Source organism: Ornithodoros turicata, chromosome 9, assembly GCF_037126465.1.
Source record: "Ornithodoros turicata isolate Travis chromosome 9, ASM3712646v1, whole genome shotgun sequence".
Classification (NCBI taxonomy): domain Eukaryota; kingdom Metazoa; phylum Arthropoda; class Arachnida; order Ixodida; family Argasidae; genus Ornithodoros; species Ornithodoros turicata.
The window spans coordinates 31,152,143-31,173,214 of NC_088209.1; the positions used below are offsets into that span (position 1 = coordinate 31,152,143).

At 46.5% G+C, this 21,072-nt stretch overlaps 1 protein-coding gene across 4 annotated transcripts in view; it reads left to right on the forward strand.

The window, feature by feature from the left end:
• The window catches only part of LOC135368616 (methylcytosine dioxygenase TET-like), a 103,346-nt gene that overhangs the window by 50,425 nt on the left and 31,849 nt on the right, over window positions 1-21,072 (forward strand). For 2 of the 4 annotated variants that reach the window (XM_064602010.1, XM_064602011.1), the window contains exons 2-3: window positions 1,081-1,180; window positions 2,480-3,708. In XM_064602010.1, coding sequence (XP_064458080.1) covers window positions 1,081-1,180; window positions 2,480-3,708 — 1,329 coding nt within the window. The remainder of the gene's footprint in view (window positions 1-1,080; window positions 1,181-2,479; window positions 3,709-21,072) is intronic. The other 2 variants (XM_064602013.1, XM_064602012.1) reach the window with 1 other exon arrangement.

The following is a 21,072-nucleotide window of genomic DNA, read 5'->3' on the forward strand; positions in this document are numbered from 1 at the left end:
GAGGCTTTGTCAAATCTGCAAGCGCGCAAAATTTAGCTACGCGGAGGTTTCTGTGGTCGGCGTGTCGGCGTCTTCGTGCAAAAGAAGGTACTCATGTATGGATGTAACGAGGGATGCAGTGATGAATTGTACTTCATGGAAACTTATTAGAAGTGTTGTTTCTTTTTTTTTTTTTTTGTGATGAACTAAACATTGCTTTGTTTTGGTGAAACACACCATCTTATCATCAACATCTATTGTTGTTGTTGTTCGTTTTGGCATATTCGTTCTGGATATGTTCTCGTATATGTTTCGTTCTGGAATATTTTGCTTCGTTGAGTCAAAAGAGACGAGGCAACGGGATCAAATTTGTGAAACGAAACTGTCCTGGCAAAAACGAGGCGTCTTCCAGTGCAACCCTTCAGCCGCTGTGTATGCGATTCACGCGCATGATTCATGTGATTCATGATTCATTGCTGGAGGTGTGGCGTACCGTTATTCGTAGTGTCGTACGGCTCTACATGTGGGGCCGTGTCAATTTTTTTAATTAACAGAAAGTAATTAGTGTTAATTTTATTTTATTCAATCGCGTGAAGAATTTAAAGTCCATCTTTCATGTGTGCCGTGCAGTTACATTTTCACACGAATATGTTTGCTTCAATCTGATTGGTTGATTGATTGATTGAAAAATAAAAATATATGGCTTCAATCTACCTTCGCCGAATCAATTGATTTTCAACAGTTTGATATCCAGTTCTTGGTGCGTCGGGTGTGGTTTCACTTTACGTTGAACACCCTGCATGTCGGCGAAAATATGTTGTGGGATAAACACAGTATTGCTTTGATAAGTCATATGCACCATTACACTCACTGCTTGCATCACCCACATCTACGCTCACGCTATAACCGAAACTCACTCCCAAGCCTTCGCAGTTGTTATCGAAGCTTTTTGCACTTGCAACTGTTTCTGCCCTTTCTTGCCTCAATACTATACAATGCTTTCATTCACACTAACTGGCACTGCAACTAACCGCAATACTCTCTCTTTCCTCCTCTCCCTTCCTCCCTCCCTCTTTTCACTCTCTGGCCACTGCCGTGTAGAGGGGCCTCTTTCGGCCGGACACGGGTTCACCCCTGTGCACCAACAGCTTCAGGCTGGCCGGGGGTTGCACCCCCTTTGCACGAACCCCGGCTTCTCGTGGTAAGTACTTTCTTCCGCGCGGCAGGAGTGTCTAGACGCTGAATCGTTTCTCGCTCGTCGTTTTGCATGAAGCACGTTTTGCCTGTTGATGCTCATTGCTTGTACATTACAGGTGGTGTTATTGGTTCTTTGGTAGAAGCCCAATTAATCACTAGTTATTTATAAATAATGGTGGTCTTAGAAGATAAGATATGCTTTATTTTGTTTTCTACTTTAATCTCTTTTATTATTTTTTTACTCTTACTTTACTGTCACCCTGTTTTACTCTTGCGCGAATGACTTGGTTTTGCATCCGGTACGTTTTGAACCTATGTCAGATGAATGCAGCGTGGCCTGTTCATAATTAAAAATGTCATTGGTGTTCAAAGCTCAGTAGTGTCATCTATCTTGTGTCACGCTTTCCGTCACACTGTTTTCTTATATTTGCGTCTTTGTGTGTATTTTATTGGAAGATATGCCACCTTATCAAAGCGTTATTCCTTTCTTACCGCGGAAGAAGAATAAAAACTGCCTTTTTTTTTTTTTAATGTCATTTACCTACTGCACGCCGAGGCAATTTGGAACACCTACCACAATCCGAATGACCAACATGCATGGTGGAAGAGCGAGAGGATGGGAAAGAAAAAAGTGTAAACCGGCTCAATTTTTCTTTACGCTTTCCTTGTGCCACTACATTTCGAAATCCAAAGTCCTCTAAGGATGAGGTGCAGCTGCGTAGGTCGCGTAATATGTAACGGTTCGACACTTTGAAACCCCCAGTGTGCGCTATGCTCGCCGTAATTTTGCTCAGCTGTCTGCTGATTTGTGTTTGACAGAACCGGTTCTGAAAACAAAGCTTATCCTGTCGCTGTGTGGAAAGAACGAGTTTTCTCGCTGCACGAGAAAGAAAAGCGATCTGCTGCATCCGTATGTTCCTACTACTATTGACTGGAACACGGCGGCCATTTGTTCCGTTTCGCCGTATCGCTTGCACGTTGTGTAACGGAAAAAGAATTCTGGTTTGGATTTGAGTAACTTGTTCCTTATCTCGTTATTCTATTATAGTTGTTCTTCTTTGTAATGACCCTTATACTAACGTGGTCGCATTCGGAAAAATGATGGCAACAGATCAAAATTAAAAATATTAAAGATATCTGATAAATTTACTTCAGGTTATTGGGTACATCGGAAGCAGTATGTCGTGTTCAAATGTAATTCAAATTCGAATTCTTGAAGAAGTTCGAAGCTGAGAATATCTTAAATTTTAATTTGCTTATGCTAACTTCTCTCTAAGACAGCTCTTGTTCTGCCTTCTTTCAGATGTCCGCAGCCTGACAATGAGCGAGAGGCAGCCCGGGGCCCTGCACGGAGGCTGCAGCCCCTTCGAGGGGCCCCCATCCCACCACCCGAGCCCCACTGGGCCCGGCCCAGGTCCTCTTCTGGGCCAGGACGGGGGCTGGATGGTGGGCGGCGGCCCTCCTCCCCCGTACCCTCTTCTCTCCGGGCACTCACCATCGGAGTTTCCCTTTGGACCTCACAGTGGTCATCCGCCGTCAAACGGACCTGCGCATGGCTTCGGACCCCCTTCCTTCGACCCTATGGCTCAATTTGGCAAAGTTCCTCCGGGCTTCCCACCGTCTTCCAGCTTCCCATTCGCAGCGCCGTTTTCCAACACCAACTTCAAGGAACAGCCGACGGAAGACTCTTCGCAGTCTAACGGGAAGGATGAAGGACTCAGTGCAAGACTAATCGACAAGAGCGAGAGCAGTTCAGGTCCATCACCGCCGTCCCGTGAAGGAACCCCGGCAGGTAACGTTGGTTACCGTCCGTGGGAGCAAGAAGGCTACGAAGGAGGTCGTCCACCCAGTGCTCCGCCGTCGAAAGACCGACCGTTTAGCAACGGCGGAGACAAGGGTCCACCGTCTTCTCCAGGAATGCAGTCCCAAGACAGTTCCCAGTCGAGCGAACGTATGCCGACACCAGTCGACAAGATGGCAGCGCAGAACCCGGCAGCTCACTTTGGCAGCCCGATGCAGCATCATCCCTTCGCCGACTTCCCCCCGCACCCTTCAGCCGTTTTCCAAGGCTTTCCCGAAGCGAAGCGGTCGTCCAGCCCGGGCGAGCCCTCCTTCCAAGTGCCTTCGGTGTCATCCACCACTACGAGGTGCCACACGCTCATGCCCATGGTGCCGCCGCAGGAACCTTCACCAACACCTACCCCAACGGGACCGCCCGGTGGGTGGCACGGTGGAGAACACCTGGGCCCACCTTCCAACGGTGTGGCGCCTCACCATCACCATCATCATCATCATCACCCTAATCATCCGGCACCCATGATGCCGCATCATCACCAAGGGGTTGTGGGCGGTGGTAACGCAGTGGCGAGTGGCGACGAGAAAGGCACCAAGAAGAAGCGCAAGCGCTGTGGCGAGTGTCCAGGCTGTTTAAAAAAGGATAACTGCGGCGAGTGCGGGCCGTGCAGGAGTGTGCGCAGTCACCAGATCTGCAAGATGCGGAAGTGCGATCAGCTCAAAACGAAAAAGGAAAAAGTGAGTAGGCATCCGTATTTCTTGCTTGCATCCCATATTTTATTGTCCATCGTGGCCCATGGGTCCTGGGCGTTGCATACCATAATGTAGTGAGCAACGTCCACGTGCTTCAAGTATTTGGAAGACAAATTACTGACGAACTTCGCCGGTCGTTTTCGTGTTGTGGAATGTGGTGTGCCGATATGAGTTCAGTGTAAGAATGACCAAAGAGCGAACAAGAACGGCTAATGAAACGTGACGCATGTTGCACTGAAGCAGAGCAATGTAACATGCACACTCAAGCCAGTGTAAGCTTTTCTCCACTACTGCGACGAGCGGAATTCGCCACAAGTTCAGCCAATTCCAATGCACTATACTCGTGCCTGACTAGTTGCAATGTGGTCCCGTTAAGGCGTTCTTAGCATGTGCGGGTGGGAAAGACTCAAACGCCCATAGTTCGCGGACCATCTGGTCTGGAGGAGTTTCATACGGTAACGGTCTCTGTCGTAGATGATACGCGGAGAACGCAGCTTTGGGAATGGCGTGCTTGTGCGTCTGTAATACGAGGGACTTGGATCATTATGGGCTTGGGCTCAATCATTATTCACCCATCACCTCGTTACTTCGTATCTCATGCTGACCAGTGTGTCCTGGGGTGGCGAGCCACTAACCATTTTCCTCGCTCATCTTCACTACATGTGTTTGTCGTGATTATTGATCACATATCGATCGGCGACGTATTATGTCACTCGACAGCTGAAGTGTTTTTGTTTTGTTTTGTTTTTTCGCGTGTGCGTGCAACTAACCAGTAAGTTGTAGAGCCTTGCGGAATAGGGTTACCCGTTCCATTCCAAGGAATGGAGGTTTGGGATAATTCCATTCCTTTCATTTCCTCTGAATGAAAAGGTATGGTCAATTCCCACTCCTTGTCCTGGAATGGCTTGGCAACTCCGTTCCATTCTTTTAATTCCATCGTAAAACAGGAGGGATCGGTAACAGTACTGGGGCTAGCCCAGCAGTGCTAGAGGAGATCGACATTACCCAGCACGGAGACGAGGTTATTTCGCTCTTGACCAAGTGCAGGAGCGGAAACAGGAGTGCGCGAGGGCAGAAACAAGCCGGTTGAAACAAAGACTGCCACGGGCGCACCCAGACCATTCCATTCCAATTCCATTCATGCGAAAAAAATACCTAATTGCATTCCCATTCCATTCCTAGGACAGTTTCCATTCCGAGCTGGAATGATTCCAGAATCATTCCAACTCCTGGAGCCTTTATACCCCACTAACTTCTAGCGGCGCCTAGCGTGAGGCGAGAGAAGACGTGTGTACTCAATGGCGCAGCAAAAGTGTTTTGCCGCCGGGCACTTCCTGCAATGCGCAGACGTGCACATAAAGGACTGGTTGTTGCATACACAACTGAGACACTGAGATTCCCAAATTTGCAAATGGCGAAGGCGCGCTTTCCATTTTGGTCCGTTTGCTGACTCCAAGCACTTTGCGAACGCGCAACAGGGCACGTCTGTGCGGGGCTGGTTTACATTTTTGTGTTTAAAACTCTGCCACGCCATTGCCAGCCCTTGTAAATATTATGCCGTTCTCCGTATAAAGATCAGGAACACGGCCGATTAAGGGCCAAAGTCAGGGACACGCTCTCGGTATACTTCATTATTTTCTGTAAATATGGCTTACGTGGTCCGCAGCAATGATGCGGCAGAAAGGCATATGCCCTGTATTTGTTACAAGAGGTCCGTGCTCTGTAATACCCCTGTCAGATGGGCACATTTAAGGCCTTACAAGGCCTGATAAGGCCGTAAGCAAAAAGTGAGATGGAAGTCATCCCAGACGAACGGAAATACAAAAGGAACGGAGTTCTGAAAGCTCCGTAAGTTCCAAGCTGCCCACTCTCGAACGCAGAAGAAAAATGGATTCTTTTCGACGGCAGGCACAATCGGTCGTGCATGCCTGTTGTTTTGCCGGCAGAACTGAACTTCGCTCCGCACTTATTTAGCGACCAGGTCCAATTTTTAACATGTGGGAAGGAAAGGCTTGGTCGGCAGAAGCGGAGGCTGGCGCGTTTAGAGTATATCGGGAATCGCGGACTCCGAAAGCGTTATCAGTGGTTCTACCCGGATTACGTGCAGCCCCGCCTGCTTGATTTTCGCAAAGAAACGCGCACGAAATGTGCGTCTGGAGGAGGAAGTGTCCTCGCCTTCATTTGTTTTGCCAATTTTTTTCGACTATTTCTGTTGCGATACTGTGCATAGTTTTTGTTGGGTCTGTGGTTATCCATGGAGGACTTCATATTTCTGTAAAAAAAAGTGAGGTTCCCTTGGCAATTTTCAAAGTTCAATTGTAAAAAATAAATTTCTCTCAATTAAAAATTGTCCAAAGCCTTCCTAAATGCCGGCAAAAGTTTTCAGAAGGTAATTGCCGAAAGTCCCACAAACCTCCGGCGAGTGCGTCGCCAGTTAGAATTTTTTATCACGTTAGGTGAAACACCCTGTATACGGCCTTCCCTTACGACTGTACCGTTTAGAAGACCTAAAGTTGTGCTGTGTGTTTAGCGTACAAGCGTTATGGTCAGGTTCGATGGAACAAGCTACGCATATTGACGACCTTCAGGAGCTGCTCGGTCAACCTATAGTCGTGTTCAATTTAAGAAGAAAAAGAAATCTAAGTCAGTCATCTTCATACGCCGTTGGAGATAAGGAGACACAATAGCGCGCCGGAAGAAATACTGCAGTACTGCAGCGCCACCATGGGGAAGGGCTCGCGTAGTGTCATGCGGCCAGTCTTAACAGCCAATACGGAAGCAGAGATGGATTACATTATATGGCGGAGGAGGGAGAGTGACGTCTGTGCGCAGCCATCCTATCTGCGGCGCAGTAATATTTTGAGAGCTGACGTACTAGATTTCTTTTTCCTTCTTAAGTTGAACACGACTATATAGTCTATCCTGTCATCTCTTGTACGCAGGCTATCCTCCAGAATAGTACGGCGCCTTACAGTGGCGAAACGAAGTGGACTAACCACTCAGGATGTCTTGTCCTTATCCCTAAAGCCTGCTGGTATCTTGCATACTTAGAAGCCCAACTTTCGAGCATTTCCGATCTACTTTCCGCGAACTTATGTCAGGTATACCTTTTCGGGTTGTTTTCGTTTCTTTTTCTCTTTTTTTTTACGGAACTATTATACCGCTATTATCCTTATTTCATCGCCCACGTCCCGCTTCCGCTGTCGTCACTTCCGGCGTCGAGCTGCGTCCTCCAGCTGTTTTGCAGCTTGCTGTTGCAATGCTCGTGTCTTCCGCAGATTAATTATTGTTTTCGTTAGCTTCTCAAAGGCTAGGGTGTGCGCTCTCGTTTCAACATCGTTAGGATCGTTTCGTGGGAGGTAAATAACGGGTCTGTACCGCGAAGAACAAGAACATATGGCGGCTCCACCGAAATAATGGCCGGTTGCAATGATAACGTGTTACGGAGGATGCGGTATAGATTGTTTCCTTCGGAAGGAGATGCATTGTTCGTCCGGGATAATGAGAGAGCAGCAATTAATGTGTGTGACGGGCCGATTCATATTGCCTTAAAGCACACTAACTTATTAAATTAATTTTTCTGTTCTTCTCGTCATTCATTGCAGATACAGATGCGGGCACTTCGTGATGAATGACGTAGTATGCAATATGCATGAGTGTTCGTGGCAGAACCGACAGCTGACAAGATCAGTTTATCCCGTTTGTTTTTGCATAATTCAATCTAATCCGTCGTGATTCCTACACTCAGGCGGCAAGCTAGTGACTGTAAATGCGGGTCTTCCTGTCGATATATGCCAATCCTGGTAATTATTTCTTTGTTGTTGCGCTATTAAACATCAAATCATATCTTAAGTGTTTCTAATTTTCTACAGCCTTTTTTTTTTTTCTGAAGGTTTTGACATGAGCAAAGCAAAAACAGAAAAAAGAAGAAGAAAAAGAAAGAAAAAAAACGCCGCGCGTTGATAGGGACTTTTAGTAAATCGGAAGCTGTTCACGGTAACAGTTCCGAAAATACGATAAGCAAATCGCGGCACTTCGTTGAAGTGGGTGACATCAGGTTGCCAAGCTTGGATTTGATAACTTCCTTTATCTTATCGTTTTCCGTAGAAACAGCGAGTGTTAGTAGATCCGAAGGTGTTCAGGATAACTGTTCCGAAAACATGATAAGCCAATCGCCCTGTTTCTTTGAAGTGGGTGACGTCACACTGCTAGGCTTGGGTTTGATAACTTCCTTTATCGTATCGTTTTCGTAGATTTCTTCCAATGCACTAAAACTCCCTAATAGGGAGCTCCAAGTAGACCGTAAGGACTGTGCGAAAACCATACGATACAGGAAGCGTTCAAGTCGAAGATCAGCGACGTGATGTCATCGTGCTTCAAATGATAAGGCGATTAGCTTATCATACTTTCGGAACCATTATCGTGAACACCGTCGGTCTTTCTTTATTTTGTCTTCTAATAACTATATCCCCCTTCGGTCCGATCTACCAAAAGCCGCTGATATTTCGAGTTACACGACCGTCTGCGACTCATCGCACATTGTTGCGGCCGTTCAAGCCGTTACATCATCACGGAGGACTAATCTTTTTTATTCTCACATCTTTGTGCGCTACGTTCAGCTCATAACCACAAATCTATCCTAACAGCGATATAAAAGATACTGAAAAGTGTCGGTAGCACAAACGCTCTGACGCAGCGATCCGGAAGATATGGTCAGCTTGTCGATTTCCTTGCGCGTCCCCCAACCACACTATAACCACAACGAAAAAAAGAAAAACGTATCCGACGGAAGAAAACAAACACGTACGAAGAGGAACCTGGCGACACATAAATTCGAGACACCCTTGCGAAGATGCAAAGATGGGCGAATATCTTCCGGCGAGCCTCTGTGGCTGGATCTCCCTGGAGGAGGCCCAGCGCTCCCCGACGCACGATTTTATAAATAGAGTGGGCTATTTCGATGAGAGCGGTGTGCTCTTGCTTCTCGGTTGCTCGCTCATTTCGTTCATACCTACCTACGCTTCCGTCATTTCCACGAATTTTACCGTTAACGTTGCCACGGCTCGCGTTAGGGAGGTCGAGACAATGTGAGACAGCCGTGCGACGGTTACCCACTCAGAAAGTGACGGAGTGGTGCAAAGAATTTCGTCGGCGCCCGTGTTGGGAGAGTCTGCCCTCGAAAGCCCGGTTCACACTATATGCGTTCCAATGTGCGTGCGGGTTGCCGTGGTAACGAACCTGCGCGTCGCCCCCTCGCGACAGAACGCGAGGAGATGCAATCAAAGCATGGGCGACGTACTTGTGTGTGAAAAATAATATAATAATATTAGGCCGCGCTCCAGGTAGAAGAAGCAGAATGTTTGCTGCCCTGAATTTTGGCTGCTGCTTCATCCTCTACCTCGTGAGGTGACGGAAGATGGTCATTGGTCGGTGCTTGCCGTTGCTTGCGGTGCTTCGACGTAGTTCTATCATCACCATAGCGTTAGTCGTGATGTTGCATAGCGTACTGTGAGGCCGGCAACGGCGAGCTGTTTCAGAAGCTCCACCACCACCGCCACCACAACCACCACCATCGCCACCACAACCACCACCAACATCCATCATCATCACACCAGCTCGCGTGGCTAAGTGACGTCGAACCTCGGCGTCACCAGCGCTGGCCATGCCACGCCGAGACTCGGAGGTGCCCTGGTTCGAATGCCGGTGCCGGTTGTGCTGTCTGGGGGTTTTTCCTGGGTTTTTCTCAGGCGCTGTCAGACATACGTCGGCACAGTTCCCTTAGAAGTCGGCCCAGGACACACATTCCCCCCAAAGCGTTAGTCGTGACGTTGCCGCACGCATTGGAACGCAATAGTGTGAACCAGCTTAAGAAAAGAGAGAGACATTTTAATCATTTCGTGGCCTAGATGCATTGCTGCAACCGTTAGTCCCTGTCGGGACTAAATACACAATAGTTTACGCCAAGGTTAGGTACCATTCGCACTGCTGGAGAGCAAATATCAGGGTTTGGGGGGCTTAAATAGAGAGTAATCGCAATACAGGGGGCTACATAGAAACTGCAATTTGCTCACAAATTTACTCCTTTTTTCTTAGAGTGTGTATACTTGCGACGGTGCACTCTAAGATATGGCGGTACTATAAGGTAGTGGCGTTTAGTAGGTGTTCTCAGAAATTGAGTGTCGAGTGCACTTGTCGAACTTCAACGTTGAAATATTGTGAGTAGGTTATTTGCTGCGGTATGCGAAGGTGATTTAAATGAGTTAACTTTGCTTTGTCTGTGCAAGCGCGCAAGTCGTCGTTAGCTGTTAGGTAACTAGTAGGTTTTCTGAAGGCGAGCTGACAGGACCGCGGGTTCCGTCCAACTGCTTCAAATGAGTAAAAGTATAGGTATTGTTTGTTAGAGAAGCTCTCTCTCTCTCTTTCAATCTGTCTTGTCAAGTCTACAACACTGTATGTAATTGATAGAAGACATGTTCGCTTGTTTTTGGCTTGAAAAAGAAGACAAAGAAATACAGGAATATGCAGAGGGCAGGCTGGCCCAGCTTGTTCAACCGACTGGTAAAATAAACCCAAACTGGTAAAAGCATGTCGTTACCGCTGTTTTTACCGCATTTATGCTCAGTACATTAGATATGCGTGCAACAGATCCGTTTACAGCGAGCTATGTCTAAAAAGACATGCGCTGTCTTAAGGTTGGTTTGGTCATGCTAGTAAACACAGTGAAAAAAATGTATTTGAAAGGAAAATAAATAAAATAGTGCGCACCCGTATCCAGTGAATAACCATTACGAAAGATCATAAAAATTCTAGAAATTGTTACGTGGTTTTGTAGCTAATTTAGTAGTCATTAATGTTGGTCTGCGATCACGCACGCACGCAAACAAACGTTTACACGTTTCGCGCGCAGCTGAATCTGTGTTCCGAGCACACAATAAAGGTAACACTAGAAGTCCGTGTCAGTAACTAAAGATGGTGTAAGAAACGACAACCTTACCGACGAATTGCGATGAGCTTTGCTGTATGCTGGCCTGTCTAAGGCTATTGGCTAAGTGCCATACCTTCCGGTGAACAAGAACAATACTAATAACAACTTCTTGTGCAACTGCCAAAGTCGCACACTAGGGAAGCGTTAAGAATGTTTGCTTTGGCTTTCCTTTCACTTTTTCCCCCTACCTCCCGTTTCGACGTGGAACAATGAGAAAGGACTAGAACAGCGCTGTAGTACAAGACTAACAAAATAGTAAACAACAATACGTGGACCAAATGTGGGAAGCTATCCAAAGGTGTCAGAACGTGAATGGTAGATGGTAATGCTCTACATATTTCTGAGTATACACAACGTATCCCAAAGAAAGGCAGGCCCCCACGTTTTTTCTAAAAGCTGCGGTGATTTCTCACGTCGTACGTGCTTGCGTGCTATAGCATTCCCATAGTTGAACAGTCGTGTGATTACGCATTAGTGTGATTAGGCTGATCTCGTGCACGTGCTCGTCACGTATCTGTCGTTGGCTTTTTCTTCGTATAATAATTATGATTTGGTATATAGATTTACAGTTTGGTTGTCTTTGTCGGAGCTTATGTGCAGCGTCATGTACTCTTCTAAGTGGTCCCTTATTTCCGGCGTGTCTAGAGGGGAAAACTTTACAGCTGTTTGTGTCCTTCAGAATGGAAGTATGTTCTTCAGACAACGACGACGACGACGAGAAGAAAAGTGACACTTGCGCCGTCTGTTCGAAAAAAAAACTGCGAAGGAGCACTGACCAGATGTTTGTTCGCATCTTGCTCGAATTCGGGGGAAGTGTTTGTAGAGCTATCGAAGCAATGTGTAAGAAGAGCACAACGTTAGATCTCCTGCTTCTTCGGCACGCGCTGAGGTACGTGACGCCAGGGCCAACACGACCACATGTGTCACGCTCTGCTTCTCGAGTGGATTCCTGTAGAGTGTGATGTGAGCGTTGCATTGTTGTCTCACTTAATGTAGTGCTATCGCTTCGCTGCTAGTAATACTTGATTAACTTGAATCGACGTACACCTGAGGCAACAGTCGAGATCAAGTCTCTACGACGCATTCTGGTGGCACCGGTGTTTAACCAACGACCATGTCATAATCGGCAACCCCCTATGAGGAACCCGTCCGCACGATCCGCTAGGAGCGCTACACATTGGCCCGCGACATCTACATCATGATTGGACAATGGAAATTTGAATTTTGAACGCGTACAAGCGGACATATACGACTACCGTAGCAGACGACAGCAACAGCTCCCATGAAAACGTATAGAATGATGATGATAATCAACTTTAGAAAGAAGCATCTTCCGTGGGACATCCACCCCTTGTACAAAAATACTAAGATAGGTTGAAGTATAAAGTATTGTAGAAATCGATGAAGCAATAACCGGGCCAACAAGTAGCGCCACCGCTAGCTTCCTAATGCGGCGCTGGGAAGGGGGTGCCTATAACATGGTGGTTGAACCATTGCCTGCATGCACGAGTTTGCCGAATGAATGACGATGCGTGGTAAACCTTCTCGTCGCTCTCGGTCAGTTGCTCGGAGCAATGGCCCTGTAGGTGCCAACAGCGGTGCTTCTAAAATCTTTCATGGCGGCGTCTTTACTGTGACACATTCGAACGCCGTTCACGGTTAAGTGCACGCTTTAAAACGAACCAGAAATGCAAACATGCTTTTTGGGACAGTCTCTAAAAAAGCATCAAGAAAAAGGAATAAAATGGAATACAGAAAAGCGTTGTTGCTGCTGCGCGTCGCGGTTCTACAGCAGCACATCCAGATGTGGTGCCTTTCTTCTGGAGGCCATCTGTTCGACGCTCTGAATAGGCAGCGGCTGGCGCTCATTGCGCATGCGCAGCCTCTCTCTGCTGCTCTGTTACTCTTCGTCAATGGAGTGAACAACGCGTCCCCGACGGCAATTCCAGCAACTGCCCAGGAAGTGACGTAGTTACGTATCCGGCTGATTGGTCGTGCTAGCCGATATTCGGAGCAGATGTTCGTCCGTAAGACGACACCAGAAACGTGAGGTACAGTTTGAAACATGGTGCACATTTTGAAAGAATCCGTGACTGCCGAAGCCGTACCTAAATGGCACAACTTTTGCTGTACATATTATTTGGCTGTTTAGAACGTAACAGCTCGTGGGGGAAAAAAAAAGTAAGTTTGTTTCAGTCTACCCACATACACAAGATGTTGCGCTAACAGTTGACCGTGCATTTTATTTATAATACAGGTCAGGGGCATCTGAACATTAGCACACACGATGAGACCAGAATTGGAACATTCCTTAAAAAAAAAAAATCGTGCCGTCCAATATAGCCTCAGTTCAGAGACGATATCAACATGTGGGTAATAGTACACGAAGACTTGGGAGCACTATTCGCGTTTGTGAGAACTTCTAGAGCTCTACCGTGAACATGTGAATGTGTATGGAAGTGGAAAACATAATTGCCAAAGTATTGTACCGAGTGCGAAAATGTCGCCGTCGCGCGTTGGTCCAGTTATCTCCTTTTGGGGAAATAACATATGGCAAGCCATGCCGTAGATGCAGATCAACGTTGTTCGTTAGTTTCGTACACCTTTGTTTCTCACAGAGGAAAAGGAACGGCCACAAATGAACGAGACAAGACACAAACCAACAATGCTTCTTGCAACAACTTGCATTTTCCTTGCATTTTGTTTCTTTGTTCTACATTGTGAGTTTCTCAGATACACGGTTAGTCATTACACATTTGGATCGCATCGTAAAAATAAGACTGGATTTGTTCCGCCACAGACTTTGCAGAGCGATAACCATTTCTCTGAAGTTTTATTGGAATGCTTTGCAAACGTTAGGATCCTGTAGACAAAAAAAAACAGCAAGATCTCTTCTCATGTATTTTCAATGGTCTATTTCACCCAATAGGCGCCATTTTTTTTTTTTCCTGCGTGCGCTTTGTTTTGATATCACCTGGCACAGGTGGCACGACATACAGGAGAGGATTAGTGCATAATGTCTGTACATGGCATTGTTCTAGTCAACGCAACCTGTGTGTGGCGATGTGAACGTGACGCAGACACAAGAAGAAATGGCGGCGTTTGGGCGAGATATATAATCGAAAATGCGTGAGGTGAGATTTTGAGAGATTATTTTTAGTTATTTTTCACGGGACTATAGTGCTTGCAAAATGCCCCATCTTCTGTTTTTACGATGCGATCGAAAATTGTAATTGTTACGATTGCTAGACTAATCACCCTCTATCCTGGCTAAGTCGACTGATCCCCGTGAACATTTCTAGACGAACGAGATCTACAGAATAACACGAGCCGCAAATAGACAGCAGCAGAGCAACATACAGAATAACGCACCTGCCCGTTACGTCTGCTAAGGCCACGCGCAATGAATTAAAAACAAAAACGAAAAAGAAAACGAGGAACGCGTATACCTTCCGGTTTTCGAAGAGTCGACGCCGGCTCAGCCACCATCTTGTCTTTCTCAGAAAACTGTCGTCATGAATCTTCTTTCAGCTGAATACGTGATGGCTGCAACCACGCCAAAAAGAAAAAAAAAGTGAAACAGACACACAGGAATTTCCGCATTGCGCAAGCAGTAGGTCTCGTTTTAAGGCTCTGTCTTCGTTCGAGGGCGAGGACGACATACCGATTTTTTCTCCGTTTTTTTTTTTTTTTCTTCTTCTTTTGTTTCTCAACTATAAACGTTACTTGGTAACACTCTTCGAAGAAGTCTTGCGCCTACCGATCTTGTGTTCGGCAAATGCACGACGTCACAGATCTCTGAACATAACTTTGGTTTGAGGCCTGCTGTTCAATTGGAGACAATCGGAAGTTAATTCTCTGTTAGAGTAAACGACAGAGTACTCCAGCTGTTTCTTCGTTTGGGCACACAGGAACTGCCATACGCGTAGTCACCCTCACGTGTATTCTCGAGCTCCAAGAAGAGGCGCGACCATAACCCCTTGCAGCTCGCCAACATTTCCAAAGCAGACGACACAATTGCCCATCTGCAAAAAGCACGCCTCTCCCGAGGTGCTCGAATAGATGCAAAGCTTGTCTCGCGATGCTGGCGGGATATGCATATTTATATCGTGTCCACAATACAAGGGGACACGCTGGTGCTGTGTGTGATTTCTTCGGCGAAATAGTCACTGAATGTATTTGTTGTTATACGCATCGGTCTCATTTTTGTTCTTTTCTAATAGTATTATTTTTTGTTAAGTTACGAGCTTTTGCTCCAACATCAAAAGAGTCTACCGCTACCGTGACAGGCAATTACCACAAAGCTCCAACTGATCGAAACGTAGTTATTGCAAATATCTCTACGCAGAGCGCTTGACTGCAGGAGGTGTCTCATTAGCTATTGCTCCTTGTAGGTCGCACCCGCTTATGGTCAAAAGATCCAACCCGGTCAAAAGATCCAACGGGTCAAAAGGTCCACTGTTGGATATTTTGACTCGTTTGATCTTTTGACGCTTTGGAGCTTTTGACGTGGAATCGGAAAGCTGTCGACCAGCATGCTATTAGAACTTCACCTCTCCCTGAAGAGAAACATGGATCCCCCTTGAGGGGAGAAAAGCCACTTTTTCTTCTTGATTTCACTTTTGAACTTCTGGTCGTGAGATTTATAAGCCAGATGGGCATTCGTTATGTGCACCTTCCTTAAAAGGTGTTTGAGCTCCAAATATCCTAGGTATTGTTCAGACATCAAGGAATGGGTAGGTCGTACGGTCCGTGTTTACGCTTATGGTCCTCCTGCGTGTGACGAGCTTTTCGATTGGTTCTTGTCGATAATTAGCAAGGCGATGAAGGCTGGTCGAGCGTAAAACTAAATGTTGAAGCACACCTGTTTTGTTACGTTACCATTGCATATCGTTGCACTGACCCACTGCTTCACTACGAACGACATGCCCTGCTGCAACATGGCTCGCTCATGTAGTTATATCTCGTGTATGGTATCCATGCAGATTTATCGTGCGGATGTCGTCATCATCACGTACACTCTAAGGAGAAAAAAGAGGGAGGGCGAGAGAGAGAGAGAGTACGTTTAGTCCACTGGCACAACAATTATAGTCTCCTTCGGTACTAAATTCGCGGAGATTTGTACGAAATGTTTGAACAATTTGTTGTACTGGGGAGTAAATTTTAGGGCCAGGGTACTAAAATGGGTAGTAATTGAGTAGGCGGCAGCATTCGACCAGGTGGCCCCATGAAATATGCGGTGCCGTGACCTCTATGCGCACAGCCAAACAAATAATTAAATAACATACCCCAAATAAATTCACCACAACAGCGCATCACCTTCGCACATATACGTCACTGGATGTATAGCAGTAGCATAAAAACAACTCGGAGGTGTCAGAGGGCGAGAACGAAACGAAGGAGGGAAAGACCTTGTCCCTCCTTGTTGTTGGATCAGCGATAAGAGAGTGAGAGGATCTGAGGAGAGAAGTAGACATCGCTTCCGCGGACGCGCAAAAAGAGAAATCGATGAATGTGGGGGAAGCAGCAGACAGAGTTTGTGGGGGGGAGGGGGGGTCCTCGATGAGTCAGAGTGTTTTCCTCCTTTAGTATAACCCGTGAATCAGCCATATAGGTCTCTCACCCCCATCACTGGAGAATTTTCCAGGTCTCTGGACCACGCTCTACTGACTGCGATGCTTATGGGAAAACGAAAGCGGCGTCCTCTACCGTATTACGACGGAAGTGCTGTTCTGTATCGTCTGCTTGTTTACGACCGCAGTCGTCTGCTAGTTTTATGTCCGAGGTAGTGTCTGTCCGCCTGCATCGATGTGGTTTTATTTCTTTAGTGTTTTTTTTTTGTACCTCTTGATTTTTATATTACATAGGGTACATTCCACGCTTTTTGTTGTTTTGTTTTTTCTCTCTCAGTTTTGTCTTGCTTTTCGACGGTAGTGAAATAGCCGTAACGGATTTTTTTTCATAACTGCGCTCGCATAATTTCATAGTTCAACTACTACTTACTACAAGTGTAAATGGTTTCTTCGGGTACACGCTGAAATCGATCGGATTTTCGTATAAAATGTACATTTCCGTGTAAGCAGAATTAGATCACCGTGGGGTCACAAAATGTTGCATTGCATGGAACCGTAGTCGTTTTGTTGTTGTTGTTGTTGTTTATTACGACAAGTGTAGCATGATCTCGAATGAGCAATGTTCAGTGACTGAATGGCGAAGCGGTATCCGTTTCGCGTAACTCCGCTACAGCGCGAACGAGATCATTGATATTAAATATACATTCTACCATCACAGGAAACATGTGTTCACATAAGTGTGCATTTGCAAATCTGTTTAACAACCCATTCGGCGTCTGACATGCCCAAAAATTTGACCACTACACTACCTTACACTACCTACATTACCTTCCTCCTCGAATGGTCGTCGTGTTAACCGGATAACAAAACCATAAAACGAAACTTGCCCACGCGAGCAGGTTTCTGTACACAACTTTTACGATTCCTCAGGGAACGGATATACCCCCAGCTCCAAGCGTCACCCTATCGGACCACGTGATCGTACCCCCCTCTTCCCACCGTCATCTTGCTCTAAACCGAATTTTCCCTGGAAGCATCCATTTCCCGATTATAATTCCCTCGCATTCCTCCTTTTCCTTGTGCGTCACTCTCCCTGCCTTGGCCATATTATAGGATGTCGTGATATTGTACGACACGCGGCGGAATGCGCTAAAGGCGGCTTATCCCTTTTGGCGTTCGCGCATCTCGCCGCACTTTGCTGGCGCCAACTTGTGATTTGTAATTTACATTTACGGTTTATACAGCGCTCCAATGTTCGTTTCGGTAGTGACTGGCGCTTCTGTAATGTTTTGTACCGATTTTTGTACTGTTCTCACGTTTGCGCGGTAATAAAAGGCAAAAAGAAATATTTGCAATGAAGAATGTCGAAACGAGGATAAGGCTGTAGTGAAGAGGCTTCCACACGTTATTGAAAAGGCCGAGAAAGGACGGAGGAAGAAGGAGGGAAAGCATGGGTAAAAGAAAAACAAGGTGGGACGTAACCGTTCTGAGTTTAGAACACACAGAGAGAGAGAGACACACACAGGCAAACACAACACAAGCCTCAAGGTGCCTCAATCTCAATCAATCAATCTAAAAAACAAGAGTGAGGTGGAAACACGTCTACAAAACCCGTCTCTGAAAATGCACGCATTCTCCCCTTTTGGGCGATATTTTTACATGTGAGCAGCACTCCGCATATGAGAAAGGGTGGTGTATATACAGTATACCCAGATAAAAATCAGCACGTGCGATAACATGGAAATGCATGCATTATGAACGACTGCGAGCAAAACAAGAAAAAAAGGAAAAGAAAGGGGGTTTTATAGTGAATTTGAGCTATCGTAGTCATAGAAATAATAATCGGATAAAAAAATACAGAGCGTGTAGTCTTTGTGCCTCACGCGGTACTATAGAGACAAAACACAAAAATTGCGGAAGAGGTTGCCGGGAGATTTTTGGGAAAGGGACCGAGGGGTGGCGTCAAAGAGTGCAGTGGAGCCATAATCGTTGTTGCTTTTTAGGAGAGGAAAAAAGAAAACAGTGAAAATTGATGACTGTCTCGCTTCCCTTTTGCAAGATTACTTTGCTGAGGGGGTTGCCCAAAAATGCGCGCGTGCAGCTTTATTATTTTTATGGCGCGCGTTGTTTGTTTTTTTCAATCGATCTACTTGCAACGCAGTGTAAACCCGACTATAGTGATCGGGGTTGAAACGTCTGCTGCGCTTTTAGGGGATTTGGGTAAAGGAGAACGAATGTTGCGCGGCTGCTGTTGTCTAGAAAATACAAAACAAGATTTTCTTTTCTCTCTCTCCTTCTTTTTTTTTTTTTTTGCAAGAGTCGCTGGTCTAGACGCGCATATGATAAATGAAAGCTTCCATTACTGATATCGAGGCGCAATAGGGTTTTGTGATTCGATGTGATGTAGCTTTGTTACGGAGAAGAGTCACAGCAACGGGCTTATTATATAGGACGCGTCTTGTGGTGATTCTATATGCAACAAAAGGATCGTCTGATCGGCATATAGTCCTTGCTTGCAATTTATCTTTTCCAGACCTATTTGTTTTTCCGTGCGAAGCGATTAATACGGGAAAAACGCGTTTGAACGGGTATTCGAAACTGTCAATGTAGTCAGCCAATACAATTTATCAGTAACTGGTAGATAAGAAAATGATAAAGTCGGACTTCCGCGCGTGGTTAGGTGAAGATGCTTATGGCGAATTCGGGTGGTCATTTCATGGCAACACGGCCTAGCGCTCGGAAATTGCTAGGTCGGCGCCCGAGCTGGATCACGTGACCGTTGCCACCCGAACATGAGTGCCAGGAATTTAGCGGTTCTAGTTGCTTCGATCACGCTAGGGGCATCGCGGTCGTCCGTCTTCGGGTTCCGTCGTCTGCTAAGCCACGCGAGCTTCGACGTGCGGGCCAATGAGGGCACTCGCCACCGTTGCAGTGCGGATGTGACGACACCGGATATAGTTGGGCAACCCGCTGCTCTGTCGTTTGGAGACAGGGCGAAAAAAAGTGCTAGCTAGCAAATTCCGGGCGCTCGGAATGCGCTCACGCGAACGTGCGAGATTGCTTCGCTTTGACCAAGCGAACATGACTGCTCGGGATCTGGCAGAAAACGTTGCTCCGAAATGACCACCCGAATTCGCTATTAGGCGACAGGTTGGGCTACCACAGCTCCAGCGGTCGGACGCATCATGTCGTCGTCGTCATCATCATCATCATCGTCGTCGCCATCATCATTCGTCATCGTCATGTATTTGTTATGTATTCCGTTGTAGCTTGAAACGGATCTGCCACCATACTCCTAGTTTCCCCCTTTCTTTGTTTTTCTGCCTTTCAGCTACGTGCTACTATACATTATTCTGTTGTACGTACGATGTGATTTCACTCTAGGGAAGTAGACCGTCAGTGTCGTCGCATGTTATTGACACGAATCTTCAGGACTTCCCTCCATCGTTTGAGTGTCCTTGCCCACTAGAACCATCAAGTCTGCGACTGCGGCGCCCAAGATGACAGATCCCACGTCAGATAGCGTTATACGGTCTTTCGTTGTCGCTTTGGCCCACCCATGATTCGTCACCTTTAATCCGTGTGTCCACCTCTCGCACGTGCTCACACATCCCACAGCTGGCTGTCGTCAAACAAGTTGCCCGTCCATCCCTTGTCCACTCGGCTGAAACGTGCCAGAGAGAAAAGCTTTTTCGGACGTTTGCACGCGCAAACAGAAGCGCATGCATTTTTGCTTGGGAGTGATATATCATCTCCAGAATCAACCCCTTGGATGAAGGAGGGCGACACAGCAGCATCCCACTTCAATTTCTCTCTCTCCATTCTCGACAACTCTTCGACAACTAATTTGGTTTCCGATGCATACAGAATGAATGTTCCTCCTCTTGTCCGCACCTTTTGTGTGCAAGCAGTGTTACTTTCATACGACATTACATCCCGAAAACATTGTACTGTAGCGCGTACAGGGCTGAACGAAGCTGGCAATCTTACCTTGTTCAGCCCTGTAGCAGGGCTATACGGGGTCTGAGACTCTCGGGTATAATTGGCGCCACAAAAGAACAATCAGGAGTACATGTTGAAAATGTGTTACCGGAAACTCTTCGGGGGCTTTTCGCTTTCTTTGTAACGATTATGACGTCCCCGTAACCAGGGGGAAAGTTCCGCAAGTATTTCGACTCAGCAAGAGCAAAAGAACGTACGACATGCAGCAACATGCTAAAAAGCTGAAAGACAGAATTGGTGGCTTACACTGAAGCCAATTGACGTGCAGATTAGCGCTGTGCCGTGTTCTGGTATACTGCCTCAGTTCTAAGGCAAGTAACATCGTATAACATTTTCAATAATTTTCGTCTGCTCCGTCCTCAAGCAATGACATAGAGTCGTGTACCATCATCCAGACAGGAAGCCACCCTAAAAAGGAAAAAGAAAAGAAGAGATCGTCTTGACAGGTCCACTTTCTTAACGCAAGGGGGACCATTGATGATAAAAGAGTAAAAAGAATGCCAGTTGCTCCTTCTGGCTCTTTCCCTTGTCGTCGCTGACACAAGACAGCCCATTGGTCGAAAGGGGGGATCTGTATGTTCGATGACATGACAACTGAAATCGGACAGCTCGTCTTTGGTAAGGCTTAGCGCTAGGCCTACATGTTGTGATGGTTGGCCGCGCGTAGATTTTTCCCTCACCTTCGCTGTTTTCTTTTTTTTTTTCTTCTTCTGCTTCTTCGATATCGCTTTCCGATTGTACTGTGCTGGTCTGTTGCGATTTTATCTCGTTTTGAAGAAGGACTGGTTC